This window comes from Mytilus edulis, chromosome 10 (genome assembly GCF_963676685.1).
Source record: "Mytilus edulis chromosome 10, xbMytEdul2.2, whole genome shotgun sequence".
In the NCBI taxonomy this organism is placed as follows: Eukaryota; Metazoa; Mollusca; class Bivalvia; order Mytilida; family Mytilidae; genus Mytilus; species Mytilus edulis.
The window spans coordinates 66,248,138-66,266,433 of record NC_092353.1 but is presented as its reverse complement, the minus strand read 5'-3'; the positions used below and the strand labels follow the sequence as shown (position 1 = coordinate 66,266,433).

The 18,296-nt window shown below is 32.8% G+C and overlaps 1 protein-coding gene across 1 annotated transcript; it reads right to left on the bottom strand.

The window, feature by feature from the left end:
* Positions 1-1,822: 1,822 nt before the first annotated feature.
* LOC139492520 (probable G-protein coupled receptor B0563.6) lies at positions 1,823-3,279 on the bottom strand. Its single transcript, XM_071280691.1, has one exon. It carries the CDS (start codon positions 3,194-3,196, stop codon positions 2,006-2,008), a length of 1,191 nt encoding a protein of 396 aa, XP_071136792.1. The 5' UTR covers positions 3,197-3,279; the 3' UTR covers positions 1,823-2,005.
* Positions 3,280-18,296: the final 15,017 nt, after the last annotated feature.

The following is an 18,296-nucleotide window of genomic DNA, read 5'->3' as shown; positions in this document are numbered from 1 at the left end:
TTTATCTAAACAAAAGTGTTTTCAACTTTATCATACCCCAGCACTTACTTAGCCATGTTTTATTATATCTATTTCAACTTTGCTAAATAAAATCAGGTTTTTAGTGGTTTTGGTCACTATTGCTAAAAAATCTATATGTAATGGGTAACCCAAAAATATCTATGTTGTCCTTTACTGTTTTTAATATATATAATTCATGATATTTTTAATGACATAAATAGTTTAGCTAGACCTTTTGCAGACGATACTTCGCTTTCCCCGCTCTCGGGACGATTAGAATAATAATTACTATAGTAAACTTTATTAAATACTAGCCAGGAGATTTTTAAAGCCGATTGCATTAAGTGTGTAGGTATCTTTGGTTAGCTTGCTTGCTTGCTCAATTTAATTAAAAATCAATCTCTCATCGCTCCCGTTTTCTGATATGTCGCGTGGGTGCGACATATCAGAAAACGGGAGAGATGAGAGATCGGTTTTTAATTAGATTGCTGCTGGATGAATCAGGTTAGGTAAACTACCCTCCTTTCAGAGTAGACTAGTCCGACAGATAACCAATCTATCTGTATGTAGGACTAGGCTACTCCCAAAGGAGGATAGTATGCCTTAACATCTTGCGAAATTTCATTTAAAGTAAGGCAAGGAGGCATAGTAGTTATGTCAAGGGGATAAACGTGAGTTATAAACAAAAAAGATTAACACATATCATCTGCTTAATATATATAATGAACTTTCGTATCTAAAACTATCATTTTATATTTTAGCATCATAACCCTACCCTTCCGGATTGTCTGAGATCACCACTGGCTTTTGGTGGTGTTCGTGTTGCTCAGTTTTTAGCTTTTCTATGTGTGTTTTGTATACTACAATGTGTTATAGTTTTTTCGCCTTTTTTGACAGTTTATTTTTTGCTTGTGAGTTTTAATGTCCATTTGGTATCTTTCGACTCTCTCTAACATCAAGTTATAGGTGTGGAAGCTACTGGATTTATAAGTCAAAGAAGCCATACTTTTTTTTCGAGAAGTATTGTAAATTAGTTAATTGATTGTAGATCTTAATTTGCCATAATGTACCTCATATATAAAACACAAGTCATGGTTGTAAAATGTATATAAATTGACCTACTTCTTTGAAAAATACAGATGTTTTACACTTTTATTTTTTTGTCATATATTAATGTAGTCGTATGTTCGTCCATCTAGCTGACCGTACTGTTAACCGTCCGTCCGTTACACACTTATACTCAGTGATCAACTCGTTTGCCAGATTAACAATAAATTCAATCAGACTAAAATAGTTGCGAAGTTTTAAGCGAGCTCAGATGGCAGTAACCACACCCTACCTGAACATTACAGTAAACGCGTATCAGATAACCCCATTATGTCTGTTATTGCTACATACATGGCGGGTGTCATTAGTACAGTGTACACTATCCGTTCTTTCTTATCTTAAATTAAAGTATTTTCAAATTTAAAACGGACTCGACACGTGTGTATTACAGTAAGAGTTATTAGAAACAGTGCATTTCTATCCTTTGTCGTCCCAAACTTATGTGTCAGATCACTTGCATTCTTTCTTAATAATGATGGAAATAGAAAACCACAAGTCGATGATAGACAGATAACACAAATGTTAGCTAATCACCAATAACACACTTACAATAATTTCCATAATATTAGGATTAACAAAGAGCACAACAAGTTTATGAACCGAATTGCTTGACTGAAATGATTGGAGTATTAGCAAGACAAGACGAGACTTTTTTTTATATCAGTTTATTACTAACACTTATAAAATTAACAATCACAAATAAATAAACTTCATCTTCAACATCATTCACATTTGTGTTTTGCTGTTTTTCAAAAATAATTTTTATTTTTTCTATTTTCATATTACATCATATTTGATCAATTCTAAAACAATGAGTTGTTATTTTTTTCTTCTATCATATTAAATACATTAATATGGTGAATAATAATGCTAGTCAATTTGTCTAGATATTTAACATTTAACTATCTTCTGTAGTTTGCGAACATTTTATATGATCCTTAGATATTTCGTCGCAAGAAACAGTTTCGTCTGGGACAATTGATGGTATTTTTTCATTGGTTGACGTTGACCCGACGGTGGTGATGGTAGTCCCCTTTGAAGTGTCCGTCATTGTTGGTTTGTGCTTCCTCATTGTTGAGAGGGATCTGCATCGGCAGAAAATAGTCGTGTAAGCTTCTGAGAACTGCTTGTTACAAACCATGTAGATAATAAAGTTTACTGAAGAGTTGATCATGGACAACAGGAGGCTTAAATCACTGAACACAACGAAGATGTTATGATACTTTCCAAAAAACTCAAAGCCATCAACGAACCTGGAAACCAGAAGAAGCAGGGAACCTGGTGTTGTACATATCAAACAAACTGCTGAAATAATCAATAACATCCTTGTGATCTTGTCTTCGGATTTATTGTCTGTCTTTGATGACGTCATAGCTTTACGCCTCAAACTTCTTCGCTGCAGATTAATGATAATTATCAAATTAAAAAGCATAGTAAGGAAAACCGGTAGGTAACGAAACAGGACGGTACCGAGTATTTCATTATGAACGGTCAAGATATCCTCATAAGAACTGTAGAACTCACTTGTTGATATGAAGTAGGAAGTTGTATTCGTTCTCTGACTGAACATGGATCCAACTTTGTACTGGAATGCAATAGGACTCAAGAAAACGAAAGTTAGAATATAAATTACTATCACAGCCATTACCATTCTCTGTTTTGATACCCAGACTTTAATCTTCAGGGGAAATGTAACAGCAATGACTCTCTCGATGGAGACGAGAACAACAAGCCATGCTGAAACACGACTAAATGATGTTATGACAAAGAAAAGGGGTCCAAATATAGTTGCCGTGTAGATCTCCTCTGCGTATTCATCGATCATACTGATAAGACAGGAAGACTTTCTGGTCATGTTTGTAATCAGAAAGCATAGGTCGGCAAAGGTAATGGCGATAAGTATGACACCCGTACTGTTCCTTAGTTTCTTCTGTATCAATATAACAAGACTCATAATGTTGCCTGTGGACCCAAACAGAGTAATGATAGGGAATATGACACATTGAAGAACAAACAGTATGTTATTTGACGTTTGTTGGGTGATGACATTGTATGGATTGTTCCATGGTATCAAGTAGCTCTGTCTCATAGGACTTGTTCTGTTCGAGATTCCAACTGAAGTGTTCACATAGGTTTCGACATCTGCTTTTGATGTTGTGGTCAAATTATCCATCGTCAACTATAAAATAGAAAAAAAAAGTTCAGTGAATTTACATCTAAAATTAATGCATAATTATTTTTGCGGATAAGGTATAACAAGGCCATTTTTTTTACCATTTAATTTAGTACGAAACTGTAAAATCTTTTGCTTATTTTCATTCCCCCCTCCCCGTTGAAGTACCCTTTTCAGTTCAAATATGTAAATGTTGACATGATAATTACGTCATGAATGCGTCTTACTGATAATATTAATCTGTTCATTTATCAATCTTATTTTGGGAGTCTTGCAACTTTAATCATTATTGCCATTTCAGTTGTGGGTTTAAATAACGGATCTTTTAGTACCTCTTCCTATTGTAAAGTTTTGGCGTAAACTTTCTTTTGAAAATCATATCTGCACGGCCGACACTCGGCTAACCGAGAGATTGGTCGGTTAATCTATATTGAGTATGTGGCTATATCGGCGGTGGGTCTGTTAATCGGGTTGGCTAAAGTCTGTTAATCAGGTGTTATCGAGGAAATCATTGGAAATTCTGCATGTTTCATTGTATAACTTTTTAAATATATGTTTATCATAAAAATTATTCATGTCTAACAAAACAATTCAATGTACTGAATCCAGTGGTGTAATTATTATTTTTCTAGCTTCGATGTACGATCTATAAAATGAAAAGGCGTGTTACTCATCAATAAATTTATACACATTTTACACACACAAAATTTACACAAAAAGACACGTTGGTTGAATTTACTTGCATGCGATATTTTGAACATCGAACAAAGACAGGCATTATGTTTGTCAACCAAATTGATATCATTGTGTGAAAAATCTACACAAAAATCTGTATTTTGGTGACATAAATCAATCTTTATTTAAAACCTGGTCTGTTAATGGGTCAGATGTATAAAACCCGGTCTGTTAATTGGTCTGTTAAGAGTTATGAATGGCAATTAAAGTATAATTTTATTGCTGTATGGGGTGTTATCGGATCAAATGGGTAGGCTCAAGACGAGTGGCTAAAGTATACGGAAACAACACATGAGCAATGAAACATAATATATACAGAAACACTGACATGAACAATGAATTTAGGCCATGGATATTGAAAACTGATATAAAAAAGTGTAATATTAAAGTATTATTATACATCATGATATAAATAACACATAGCTGAGAGGGTGATAGAGCAGATTGGGTCCCGAGAAAACATTGTCAACCGCGGCGAAAACCGCGGCCGCGGTTGACAATGTTTTCTCTTCGCCGCGGTTGACAATGTTTTCTCGGGACCCAATCTGCTCTATCACCCTCTCAGCTATGTGATATTTGATTTAAAATAATGAATGTCCTATCATCATTTTCTTTAACAGATGAGTTTTATTATAAAGTATTTTCTATGTAGTCACGTACTTGACAGCGTAACGGGTATTTGAAAAATCATCAGAAGTGAAGTAAATAGACAATAGTAGTGCATTGACTTGACATATAAACGATACAAGGATTAGGCCCGAAACGGGAAAAAAGCTCTGCTATCAAGAAAAAAAATATTTTCAATTGTTGTTATTTTGTTATTGTTATTTATTTTATTTAAATTTTGGGTAAATACCCCTTTCAAAAGGCCTCATATCTGGCTGAGAAATATACATCACAATGCACATGATGAAATGTACATCACCAGTTGAAACCCATCGATGGTGAACGAATGCGTTTAATATCAACAATAAGCATATAACACACAATGATTTATAGGTTTTAAAGTAAAAATATTAAGAAGTGAAATACGTTTTTCCAACAATTGTAAAAGAAATAAGTTTGAGTCGTTCCACGCTTCGTTGTAAAATAAATTAGAACTTTAAGCATTGTCTATAAAATAACTTGATGTAGATTCGATTCTCTGTCGTTTAAACTGCCGATTTTTGATTGGTCTAGCCGAGAGGGTGACATTCCAAAAAATTGTCACCCGCTCAGCCATGTGATAGAGTAAATTAACACCTTCGTATTAGGCAATCAAAATATGGTATTTTAACTTATCACATATTTGTTACGGATGCGGATAAATTTTTAAGATTTACCTGTTATGTTTCATTAAATTGTTATAATTGAACTTTTTTCCCTCTTTTCTGCAACACTTAAATATGTGATAAATAGCTTAAAGATTATAACATGTTTTTCCATATTTGCCCTGGTATCATCCCTCGACCCATATCGGCCCTCGGCTAAAGCCTCGAGGCCGATATTGGAGTCTCGGGATGATACCAGGGCTAATATAGAAAAGGGCATGTTATAATCTACACCTATTGATTTCATCCAAGAATGGTCGCATATATCATCTGGATTCTGTTTAGGTTGTTATGAATGACACTAATTTGTATCTAAATTGGTATTAACCAGTATATAAATCAGAGATAAACGTCGTAATGTATCTAAACATCAGTAAGTAAAATATATTGGGATGCTAGAATATATAAAGAATAAAGAAATAATAATGATTAAGATAAAATAAAATGTAGAGAAAAGTAACAGACAATTTAAAGAATATAGAAATAAACAACACCTCCAATCCGGACCCTCATTGTATACACGAGAATCTGGATGGAAACACAGAATATATAGAATAATGATAAGGACAGTAGGAAGTGATGCATTAATAAAAAAAAAAGATAGAAAAAAAATAATAACTGTTTGAGAATAAAGACATGAAACACCCCTGGGTGTTGAAACAGTAACGGATTGCTATGTTCTCATATTGGTAATAAATGCTAAAAGTTTACATACGGACAACTGCAGTTCTCCTCTGCACTAATGTAGAAAGGAACTAAACGGAATAAAATGAATTAAAACTTAAGATAACCAAATGTAGCTGCATTCGCTCCTTTCCATTTACTTCTTTAGACTGATTTGTAAACAACAGATGATTCAGTAATAGAAGAAAAGAACCAATCGGATGATGTTGACGATTTAGAGTTTAACGTCCAGTGACAAATATCATGTGCATATGAGAACGACAACACGTTATATGTTCCCTGTGTTGTATTAGAAAGACACTTTCGGACGGATTTGAGAACGTGCTACTTTGAACAGACACAAAAATTAAGGCTGAAGAAAACGTTGATAATAGATTCATGCATATTCCAGCAGGCTATCCATATCCATATATTGAAGTGACACACCCCTTAATAAAATGCAAAGGAAGCCAAAATAAAAATGTTCTTACTAGAAGGATACTGTTGCAGCGTATTGTCATTTTTTTTTACTCAAGAGCATCTCATTCTTAACTTTTTCAAAGGGAAAATATAAAGGTAGCACAACTATTGTCGTGGCTAAATAACTCTTAACTGACACAATTTCAATTGTCCAACCCATTAACAGACGTTCACTAAAACGTGGTATTACTCACGTTATATTACAATTATGAAATATTTACTAATTTCAATTTATATTTTAGAACCAAAGTACGATTTTGTGTCCTTTAAATGATATCTAAAATTGTTTTTTTCGCCTTTCATTACAAAAATTGCTATGCGTATAAGCATAAATACTACATACTTGCGCGACGCCTTTTAGTTTTACTGAAAACTGCGCAGACTATGAAATGTTTTTACAGTTGGAAAATGTTCTATGATATATATCATTTTGTCAGACACTTTTCTTTCTTTTTTTGATTTGATTCTTATAATGTACCTAAAATCTGTGTATTAAATAGATTTTAATATTAAAATTGTGCGTTTTACTCTTAACAGACGTATAACCAACCCGATTAACAGACCAACCGCCGATATAGCCGCATACTCAATATAGATTAACCGACCTATCTCTCGGTTAGCCGAGTGTCGGCCGTGATCTGGCTATATAAATATTAATTTCGGACTTATTGTGTCAGTGTAAGATCACCACCGACATCAATTATCTTTTGAAAACTATGCATGTTTTGAGCACGAAAGACGCCTAATTTCGTTGCATTTAAAATTCAGTGTAACAGTTTTGCATTGCCCGTGTTTTTCGAGAGAAACCGTTAAAACGTCCGGGGTTTTTAACAAATGGTCCGGGTTTAAAAAAAATGAATAGAAAATAAGTCATTCTTGACCTTAAATACTGACTTTTACTAGTTTATAACTGTAATTACAAGTGGAAGAATATTATATATTCCCATAATTCCCCAAAAAACATATTACAATGTCGATAAAATTAAGCAATTATTTCAATTTAAGGACAACTTTCTGTTTTACCATCTTTGTTTTTTGTCAATAATATGTTATAATTGATATAAGTTACAATGACGAAAGGAGGAAACAATCAGACAAATTCAATATATACATTTGTTGTACCCAAATATTCTTCTAAAAGACCCCCCCCCCCCCCCCCCCCGAAATAAAAAAAAATATTACATTACAATATTATTGTATTTGATTTGAATTGAATGGAATATCTAATATAAAATGAAACAACAGTTTATAAAAGTTTATATGTGACCAAAAGGACCTAAAAATAAGCCAAATATACTGCAATATTCCCAAAATAATAAAGTGTAAATTTTTCGAAAAATAAAAATGAATTTAATCTCCAAAATTTCCTTTTCAATGCAAAAACAAGAATTTTGTAAAATGTCTGTAAGTCTAAGACTAAAGTATACATTATATAACATGTGCTCATTTCCACTCATTTCCTTTGACATTTGCATTGGTATGTGTTTTTAAAAAATGGCTTTAATCTATAGTTTGGAATAAAGAATAGGCTATATTAAACGTTTTTAACATTTTATAGTAATATTCCTTCATCAGCATTAATGATATAAACGTTTTAAAAATAAAATAATTTAGGATTGATAATATATTTTTATCAAAAACACTAATTTACCCTTTATGATGTTGCATGTAAAGTTCTAGCATCTTTCTTTACCAAAAAGTTTGTTTGTTTGTTTGTTTACTTTTTTTTTTATCATTTTCATTCGAAAAACTACGATCCCAGGCGGACGCAATAACTACTTTGATAATTGTCCATTGAAAATCGGGATAAATGCTGAATATAAAAAAGAAGATGTGGTATTATTGCCAATGAGACAACTGTCCACAAGAGACAAAAAATGACACAGAAATTAACAACTATAGGTCATCGTACGGCCTTCAACAATAAGCAAAGCCCATACCGCATAGTAAGCTATAAAAGTCCCCGAAATGACAATGTGAAACAATTCGAACGAGAAAACTAACGACCTTATTTATATAAAATAGAAATGAAACATATCATTAAGTTTATGTATGTATGAAATAGAAATGTATTTGTGGTTCCGGTTTGCTGAATACGAAAACCCTTTCAAATATGACTAATCAAATATCAGATTCATTTATATAATTAACTGTAATTCAGTAATTAATAACTTCTTAAAAAAACCTTTGACGTTCTTATTCAGCACATGTATGCAAGTTCAGGTTTTGTAAAATCTTCCAAGCATTTGAGTTATTTGTATAAAGTTTAAAACAATAACCTTACTTAGAAAATTTTGAAAGGACCTTAGCTATGTTATATGTGAATACTTACCATTCTTTCTTTCTGGATCAGCTGCAAACAGGGAAACAAGTCCTAGTCGGAACATATTTAGTTGCTTTAGATTAAATAGTGATATTTTATCAATTAATTAACAAGAATTCAATTTAAAAACTAATGAACCACAGTAACAATAATAAAAGCTGAATAACTGTGAAGAAACAAGGATGAGTAGTGAAAAACTGATATTGGACCGTCAGGTTTGTCTACAGAAAACGTAATATTCACAAATGTATGAATATAACAGTGTTAATCAAATATTGGTTATTACCCACATAAACAATACCATATCGTTGACAGTTGTATTAATATTATTTTTGACAAGCAGCTGTTTATATATTTATTAGTAATAGGATTATTAACAGATTAAGACAATTGGTATTGTTAAAGTCGTTCACCTACGCGAGGAAAGACCTCATTGTGTTTCTAATCGGTAGAGGTGTTAGAAATGATCACTTATGGCAGTGATGGCGTTCCATAATCACTGATACAAACATCGGTGTTTCTTTTCAATATTTGTTCCTAATGGTTATGATAGAAAATACTGGATTATTTATGATCACTGATACAAACATTGGTGTCATGGAATAGATGTTCCTTTTCAATATCAGTTCCGAACGGTAGAATATACTGGAATGGGCCTGTATGCATAAAACTCAGGGCCGTAACTACCTATGAGGCAGGGGAGGCAACTCCCCTGAATTTTCTACACCAAATTTTTTTATTGAAGTAATAAAATGAAATATTGACAATGAGAACTTGAATTTACATTTTAAACAACACAAGTTTACAGTTTTAACAGTGTTATCATGATACGTGATATATCTGTCCTTTTTCCGGATTTTTGATCGAAAGTGAACCGTTTCAGTATTATTTTTTTTTGTTTTTTTTCGTGTGGCCGTCCGTCTGTTATTCAGTATTCGTACGAGAACACATATGAAACTTTGCTTTCGACAATTTTGAATAAAACTTAACTATTCACATTTATTTAGGGGCTCAATTAAGCAGAGAAAGTTCCCTTTGAATTGTGAATCTTTTATGATATCGGAAATTCGTCACCAGCTGAATCAGATGTTGGGTGATTTTTGTCTCCCGATCGAACGAGAACATTATGGTCAATGCCTTATAGCTAAACAATCCCATTCGTTGTAGCAGTGACTTTCTATAGTAAGTATATATAATACTAGACTGTATTGAAAGTCCCTGGTTTTAGTTATATAGATGTCTGTTCAGCTTTCAACAATATAGAAATTCAAGGTCCTCGATAAAAAAAATTATCTTGCGTTCTATGATCTTGCTTTATAGGTTTTTTTTAACTTACTAGTTTGATTTCTAACAAAAGTATCTTTAAATACAGATAATAATTATTTGCATAAAAAATTGCTTCCAGGATCCACAATTACTGATGTTTCTTAAAGTAAGGAGATCGAAGGAAAACGGGTCATTTTTAGCCATATTGAGAGAAAAAAAATCCGCGGTCATGTATTTAATGTTAATAATTATAGGCCAAAGTACGGCCTTCTAACAGAGCCTTGGCTTACCCCGAACAGCAATCTCAGGTTGTTTTTGCATACAAATTGTTTCCAGGTTCAAGCAATACCGATGTTACTTAAAGTAAGGAAATCCAAGGAACACGGGTCATTTTGAGCCATTTTACTGAGAGAAAAAAAAACGGGGGGGGGGGGGGGGGGGGGGGCTGTGTCCCCAAACCCCCCGTCTTTGGGGTCTCAACCGGCGGTCCCCAAACCTCTGCCTCCCCTGAATTCGAACCCTAATTACGGCTCTGAAACTACTTATTAAAGATTTGTTCCGAACATTCCCCCATATTCAACCGTTACGATAAATTAGTACTACGATTGGATTCAGTCTTAACCTAAGTAGTTTTATGCATACGGGCCCATGATTCCCACTGGAAGAAATATTGAGTATTTCAAATTGTGATCCATAACGGAATGACTGTTTTTATGGTTTTTTTTTACTACAGAACAGAAACAGAATCTTTGTTTATCAATGTTTCCAGAGAAAAATTCTATAGGTATTTGCTATTTGTCGACTTTATGAATAGTGCTGTGACTATTTTCCTGGCTAGTCTGAAGAATAGAATTGGTACTACTTATCTAACGGTTTAATAAAGGATAGCACGTGGCATTTGCGAGGGCTATCGTTATCGAATAGACAGTCAGATTATCGAAAGATCAGGAAATAGCATGATACCATCATCAAATTAGGAGAGAGACGTCATTATGGAACGCCGTAACTACCTTATGTTAAAAACTTTCATTATATGACGGTACTTTGACATTATACGATGGTACTTTGACATTATATGATGGTACTTTGACATTATACGATGGTACTTTGACATTATATGATGGTACTTTGACATTATACGATAGTACTTTGACATTATACGATGGTAATTTGACATTATATGATGGTACTTTGACATTATACGATGATACTTTGACATTATATGATGGTACTTTGACATTATATGATGGTACTTTGTCATTTTGTAAAGACAAAAGGAATCATTGGAAATTAGAAAAAAAACAAGAATGTGTACCCAGTACACGGATGCCCCATCCGCACTATCATTTTCTATGTTCAGTGAACCGTGAAAATGAGGGAAAATCTCTAATTTGGAATTACAATTAGAAAGATCATAATTATCATAGGGAACATGTATACTAAGTTTCAAGTTGATTGGGTTTCCACTTCATCAAAAACTACCTCGGACAAAAACTTTAACCTGAAGCGGGACGAAGGGACAAACGGACGGACGCACGCACAGACCAGAAAACATATAATACCCGTAAATGGAGCAGAAAAACAAAATACAAGAACCACTCATGTGAGTATACTAAAGAGATTTGATTTGAAGCATGCGTTTGGACATTTTGAAAGAGAAAAGATAACACCAAACATTGTGGATATGCTTTCGAGACATGAATTAAAATCTCTAGCCATTTAAAATGCAGCAGACATGATGTAGCGTCGAATTGATTGTATTAAATATGGGACTAGTAAACCACAGAAAATTCAAGGAAGTTCCGGACCTCCTAAATTTGACATAGACAAATCAACACTTGACAATTTACTTGATAATGGATTTTGATCTCGGATGTTCAAAGCTTTTGCTCGTAACTGAATATATCGAAGAATGGCACAGTTTGGTCTGAGTAAACGTACATTTTCAGAACTTTATGATGATGACCTCAGTGATGTTGTATTGTGAGAAACTATTCAAGAGTTTCCTCTGTGTGGTGAAAATATGTTTCAGCATATGTTAATTGCCAAAGGCATTAAAGTACAAAGATGGCGTCTAAGAGACTCTATTCAACGTTAAGATTCATCTGGAGCTCAAACAAGGAAATCGGGAAGACTTCACAGACGAGTCAATAACGTAATGGGGCTTGAGATAGGGAGTTGTCTCATTGTCACTCACACCACATCTTCCTATATCTACTTAACCAATTGTGGCATATAGACACTAACCATAAGCTTGTACGCTGGCGATTCATAATAATAGGTGGTGTTGATGGTTTAAGCAGAATGACAATGATTCTTAAATGCTGTGAAAACAAAACGTCTCTAACGTTTAGTTAACGGATCAATGTAAATATAACGGAATTTGGACAGTCTATGGAAGAAGCGATTCAATAAAAGCTTTTCTTATATCAACGAGTTGCATTGTGGGAAATTTCAGACGAATGTTAGTATTTGTACGAAGAAAGGCAGATTTCCCGGTATAAAGTAATGACTCTTTTCTTAAAACAGGGTAACATTTAACATGACATACGTCTGGTGTATAATTTTCATGAGTTATTTTATGTAATAACAAGCAAGGTGTATTTAAACGAGAAAATTTAATTATTGAATAAATGAAACATAAATGCACGATTTATCATTTGTAGATGTACACATTCTATAAATATCAATGTAGCAAATTCAGTGGAATGCAATTGAGATGAATTCAATTGTTTGCTACGCCAGAATCACCTATAAGTCAACGATACTGCTATATTTTAAATATCAATGCGATATTTGTCTTATATCATAGCGATGATATTTTAATATCAAAAAATTATGAATGCGATACTTTTCTAATATAACTGCTATAGTTTTCTAATATAGAATTAATACGATGACACGTCACAATGCATGTCAAGAAAACTGCAAACATAATTCATAAACTTAGATCATGACCAGTTCAATGTTTTAGGATCAACATCACTAAAATTTCGTAACTGTAACACAATTAACGCTTACATGAACTTATCATTCCGAAAATGTTGCTTGACCCTATTGATAGTTGTGTTAACAACCTATTCAGTCTATTGTTTTCAATCACATGGTTTAACCAACTAACTAACATGTTTAACCCCGCCACATTATTTATGTATGTGCCTTTCCCAAGTCAGGAGCCTGTAATTCAGTGGTTGTCGTTTGGTTATGTGTTACATATTTGTTTTTCTTTCATTTTTCTTTTATATAATAAGGCTGTTATTTTCTCGTTTGAATTGTTTTACATTGTCTTATCGGGGCCTTTTATAGCTGACTATGCGGTATGGGCTTTGCTCATTGTTGAAGGCCGTACGGCGACCTATAATTGTTAATGTCTGCGTTATTTTGGTCTCTTGTGGACAGTTGTCTCATTGGCAATCTTACCACATCTTCTTTTTTAATAATTCTATTTGAAGTTATGATGCAATGGCGGAATTTAAAAGCGGTTGCAAATACGTCTACCGACCTATTAGATTCTAATTTACTGGTCACACTGCTATAGTCTACCCACCTTTGTAATATCGAAATAGACAAAAAATATCATTATTTAAAAGAAACATTCATTCAAACAATCCAATCCAATACAGTTCCAAATTACAATGAATATTCAAATGGTAAAATCAATAATCCAAACAAATTAAAATGTACAAATGCTGATGTCCCGCTCTTTGAAGATACCAACTGAGTAGCCTCACACTATAAAAACTGGACAACTTCAGAAACAACGAAAATCAAAAATCTTGTCAAACAGAAAAAATATTTATTATTAACACAGCAAAAGATATTGAGAAGGAAGACAGTTCTTTTTGGATATCAAAGACTTTTCCCCGTTGGTAAATCGATATCTCTATGAACATAATCAGCTCGCCGCGTGGCCGACGCTCTGTTAAATTGCAATGACCGTGAGGGTATTCCGATGTATTGTTGCCACAGAGATTTGACTTTCGTTTTTGGTTAGTAGGGCAACCGATCGTATAAATACGCGAACTTTTCTTAGTGCAAAATAACAATAAAAAAATGTTTAGAACACAAATAAATATATGTAAATGTCTTTTGACGTTAGAAATGTGTATATTCGTTCATTCGTTCATTGTGTATTAATTTACGTTTTTTGATTGAGTTAAGTCTGCATGTTTTTCTATGTTGTGATGTTATGCTATTGTTCCAGAAAAAGGGAGAAGGTTTGGATCCATTAAAACGTTTAATCCCGCTGCAAATGTTTGCACCTGTCCAAAGTCAGGAATCTGATGTAAAGTAGTTGTCGTTTATTTAAGTAATATATACGTGTTTCTCGTTTCTCGTTTTTTTATATAGATTGGACCGTTGGTTTTCCCGTTTGCATGGTTTTACACTTAGTAATTTTGGGGCCCTTTATAGCTTGTTGTTCGGTGTGAACCAAGGCTCCGTGTTGAAGGCCGTACATTGACCTATAATCATGGTTTACTTTTTTTTTAAATTGTTATTTGGATTGAGAGTTGTCTCATTGGCACTCACACCACATCTTCCTATATCTATATATCTTTTCTATATTCATAAATTTAGATTGTTCAGTTGGAGGACTGGAAAAGCAGTTGTTTAGAAGTGGAAATTTTAAAGATTTATAGATATAAGAAGATGGTGCATGAGTTCGAATGAGACAACTTTCCATCAAAGTAATAATTTGTTTAAAGTAAACCATTATAGATCAAAGTAGGTCCTTAAAAACGGAGCCTTGGCTCACAGCGAACACCACGCTATATAGGAACAAGAACATTGCTAGTGTTAAACCATTCAAACAGGAAAACCAACGGTCTAATTAAAAAAAAAGGAGATTCAAAAGTACAGGTCAATCATTTTGATACTTAGCTATTTGATTATTTGATTACGGCATTGTTTATTAAACTCTTATTTGATTAGATTTGCTTCCAAAACCAATTGAGAAATTTGTAAGATGTTACCAAAAACAATTTGAATTTAAGCAATGGTCTTAAAACTGCTTATTTCCATACAATACTATTAAGAAGTAAAATTAAAAAAATACTGAACTCCGAGGAAAATTCAAATCAGAAAGTCCCTTATCAAATGGTATAATCAAATGATAAAACACACCAAACGAATGGATATATATACAACTGTCATATTTCTGACTCGGTACTGGATTTTTCAAATTTTGAAAATGGTGGATTGAACCTGGTTTTATAGCACTTCACCTCTCACGTGTATGACAGTCTCATCAAATTCTGTCATATTTACAACGATACGTGAACAAAACAGACATAATAGGTAAAATTGTCAAAATATGGGTACAACAGTCTAATATTAATACTAATCGGTACTAATATTGATATAGCAAAAACACCGCTATGATATTTTAAAAGTATCGCATTGTTTATTTATGTATATAAAAAAAACACAGCACTTCAAATTTTACACTGACATAAACTTAAGCTTCTAACTAACTTCTGCATGTATATTTAGACTCAATTGTTGTTTATCTTTGAACAATAAGTTTTAAAATTAGTATTTTCTTAATTTTTCGTTGCCGAAAACAACATTTTCCGCATGGAATGTCTGCATATTTACAATTGATATTAGACAATATTGCTATCTGATATAAGAAAAGTTTTTATCGATATGCTTCTTCCATAGACTGGTCATCAAAGTGAGAGGGTTAGCGTTACTCAACTCAAAAGTTGTTTGTTTGCATTTCCATTAAACGAAATCATCCCCTGCCACTATCTATGATGGAAGAAATTTGCCAAAGTGACAACAATTATTTTACACCATATTTGTAAAAGTCAAATATCTGAAGGCTGGGTAAAAAGATAGAAACATGCTTGAGACAAATTAACATTTGACCTGACGGTCACGACACACATTCTGGCAATACACTCATGTGCCATACATCTAAAGTCTAGGTCAAAAGACAAACAATGTGTGGTCTGGACAAGCGTCACTGAAATGAAAGAGAGAGACTGAAACAACATGTCTCTCTTCATCAAATGAAAGACATAATGGAAGTCAATTGCATTCGGTCTTGTTGTTTGAGGTTAGGATAAGTGGTGATATAAGCTTACCCTACCCTTGCTCGTGATCTAAAAGCATACTCAAACATACAAAGTATCTCTTTATTCAAGCAACTTTTTAACAACTTCAACTAAAGCTAATTAATACAAACAATCAAATTTAGTCTATGTACAAATAATGTGCTCCCCAACAAATATGGGCACTTCCATGAGGGGAACTATACACAAACCCTCAATGTGTGTCCATAATGCTATGAGGTAACTACATCACTGACCTGAAGACATTCCACTGGGTTTAGCAAACCTATTCTAAACAGTGTTAAATTTAAATAGATGCATTTGTTGACCCTATATTGCATGTAGGTTCTTCTTATAAAATTTTAAGTCTACTTACGACCATTGAACTCTGGTCTTGAAATTCAATATTTTTTTTTAGGTCTTCCTCTTTTATGTTCAAAATGTTGTCGTCCTTCATGTAGATAAGCTTTTTCATATTTTAGAAGTTGCTCTAACATGCTAGTATGCCTTAAATGTGTGCATGTGTGCTATATTTTTCAGTTGTGCTTCAGCTTTGGTTGTTTAGATATGTATTTGAGTAGTGATTTGCATGATTTTCAATGTGCCTATGCTGTTATATATCTTGTCTGCATGTTGTGTGTTTAAATGTTGTGTTTATGTTATTTTACATTCGGTAAAAAGCTCTTAAGTGCTTATGTTTGTATTCTTATATATGTAAACCGAATCAAAATAAAACTTTCGTATTTGTATTCGTATTTACACAAATAACAATTCCTCACAATCATTAATTCTAAAAAAACTTTCGTATTTGTATCCGTATTTTCATGGGAAACATGTTTAAGAACATTGGACATTTCCAAGCGAGATAGCCCAAGTTAATTGTTTAAGAAATTTTTATCAAGACTCTGATAGTTTTAAATTGCTCACCGAAATATATTTGTATGATATATAGTATGTGTATTTAAATAAAGTCTTCATAATTTGGGTAAATTGACATAACATTGGTTTTGAATTTATCTGTATTATTCTAGTGTCGATAGAACTTTCATTAAAAATTATCACTTTTTATTTCTAAATAATGACAGTAAAAGTCAACCTTTTTATTATGTCGATCCATTTATATACTGTACATACAACATGTGTGTAACGGAGGTTTGGAGTTTGCATTTCAAAATGCAGTTGACAACAGAAAACTTTGATTATTTCATCATTTTTCAATCTTATCTGCTATGGAAAACATAACTGCGGCGGAACATGGAATTTTTATGATTTTTTAAAGCATCAACCCATAGTCAAAGGTACAATATCCACAATAGAAACATAGGGGAAAAGAAAGAAAATATGAAAGTTATTTTCAAATGGCAATTGACAACAGTAAACGCTGACTGAATTTGTTTTTTGAAGAATGATATTTGGAAATCCTTCTAAAAGTTCACTTGCTATGGATTTTTTTTTATCACATTTAAGGTAAAAAATATTAATTGAAAATTATAACAGGGTGTAAGTGTTTCCCGTTTACATCAATGATAACTATTTCTAAGATTTATCAATGATATAGCATTTGTACTGATTAATGTAAAAAAAAATATAAATGTCTTTCATTCTTGTATATGCTTGTATACCAATTTTGATGTTAATCTGGTGATATAAAATGTAAAATCAAAATTACAGAGGACACCCAAGCTATTAAAAATTGACAAAGCAAAGTATAAAGTTAAAGTACCATCGTATAATGTCAAAGTACCATCATATAATGTCAAAGTACCATCATATAATGTCAAAGTACCATCGTATAATGTCGAAGTACCATCGTATAATGTCAAAGTACCATCATATAATGTCAAAGTACCATCGTATAATGTCAAAGTACCATCGTATAATGTCAAAGTACCATCATATAATGAAAGTTTTTAACATAAGGCAGGTCCGGCGTTCCATACGTCATGACTGTTGTTATAACGAATGTGGGAAAAAAAGTCACAGGAAAAAAAGTCACGGAAAAAAAGTCATGGAAAAAAAGTTACAGGAAAAAAGGTCACAGGAAAAAACGTCACAGGAAAAAAAGTCACAATATATAATTTTTGTATGAAATAGTCATATGGTCTTGCACATACATGTATTAATAGGAAAAACTTTCCAAATATTTTTTTTTTATGGAAATGGTCATATGGTCGCACATA

Coding starts and splice junctions, on each gene's coding strand:
- LOC139492520 (XM_071280691.1), bottom strand. CDS start 3,196: ATGAGACAGAGCTACTTGATACCATGGAACAATCCATACAATGTCATC.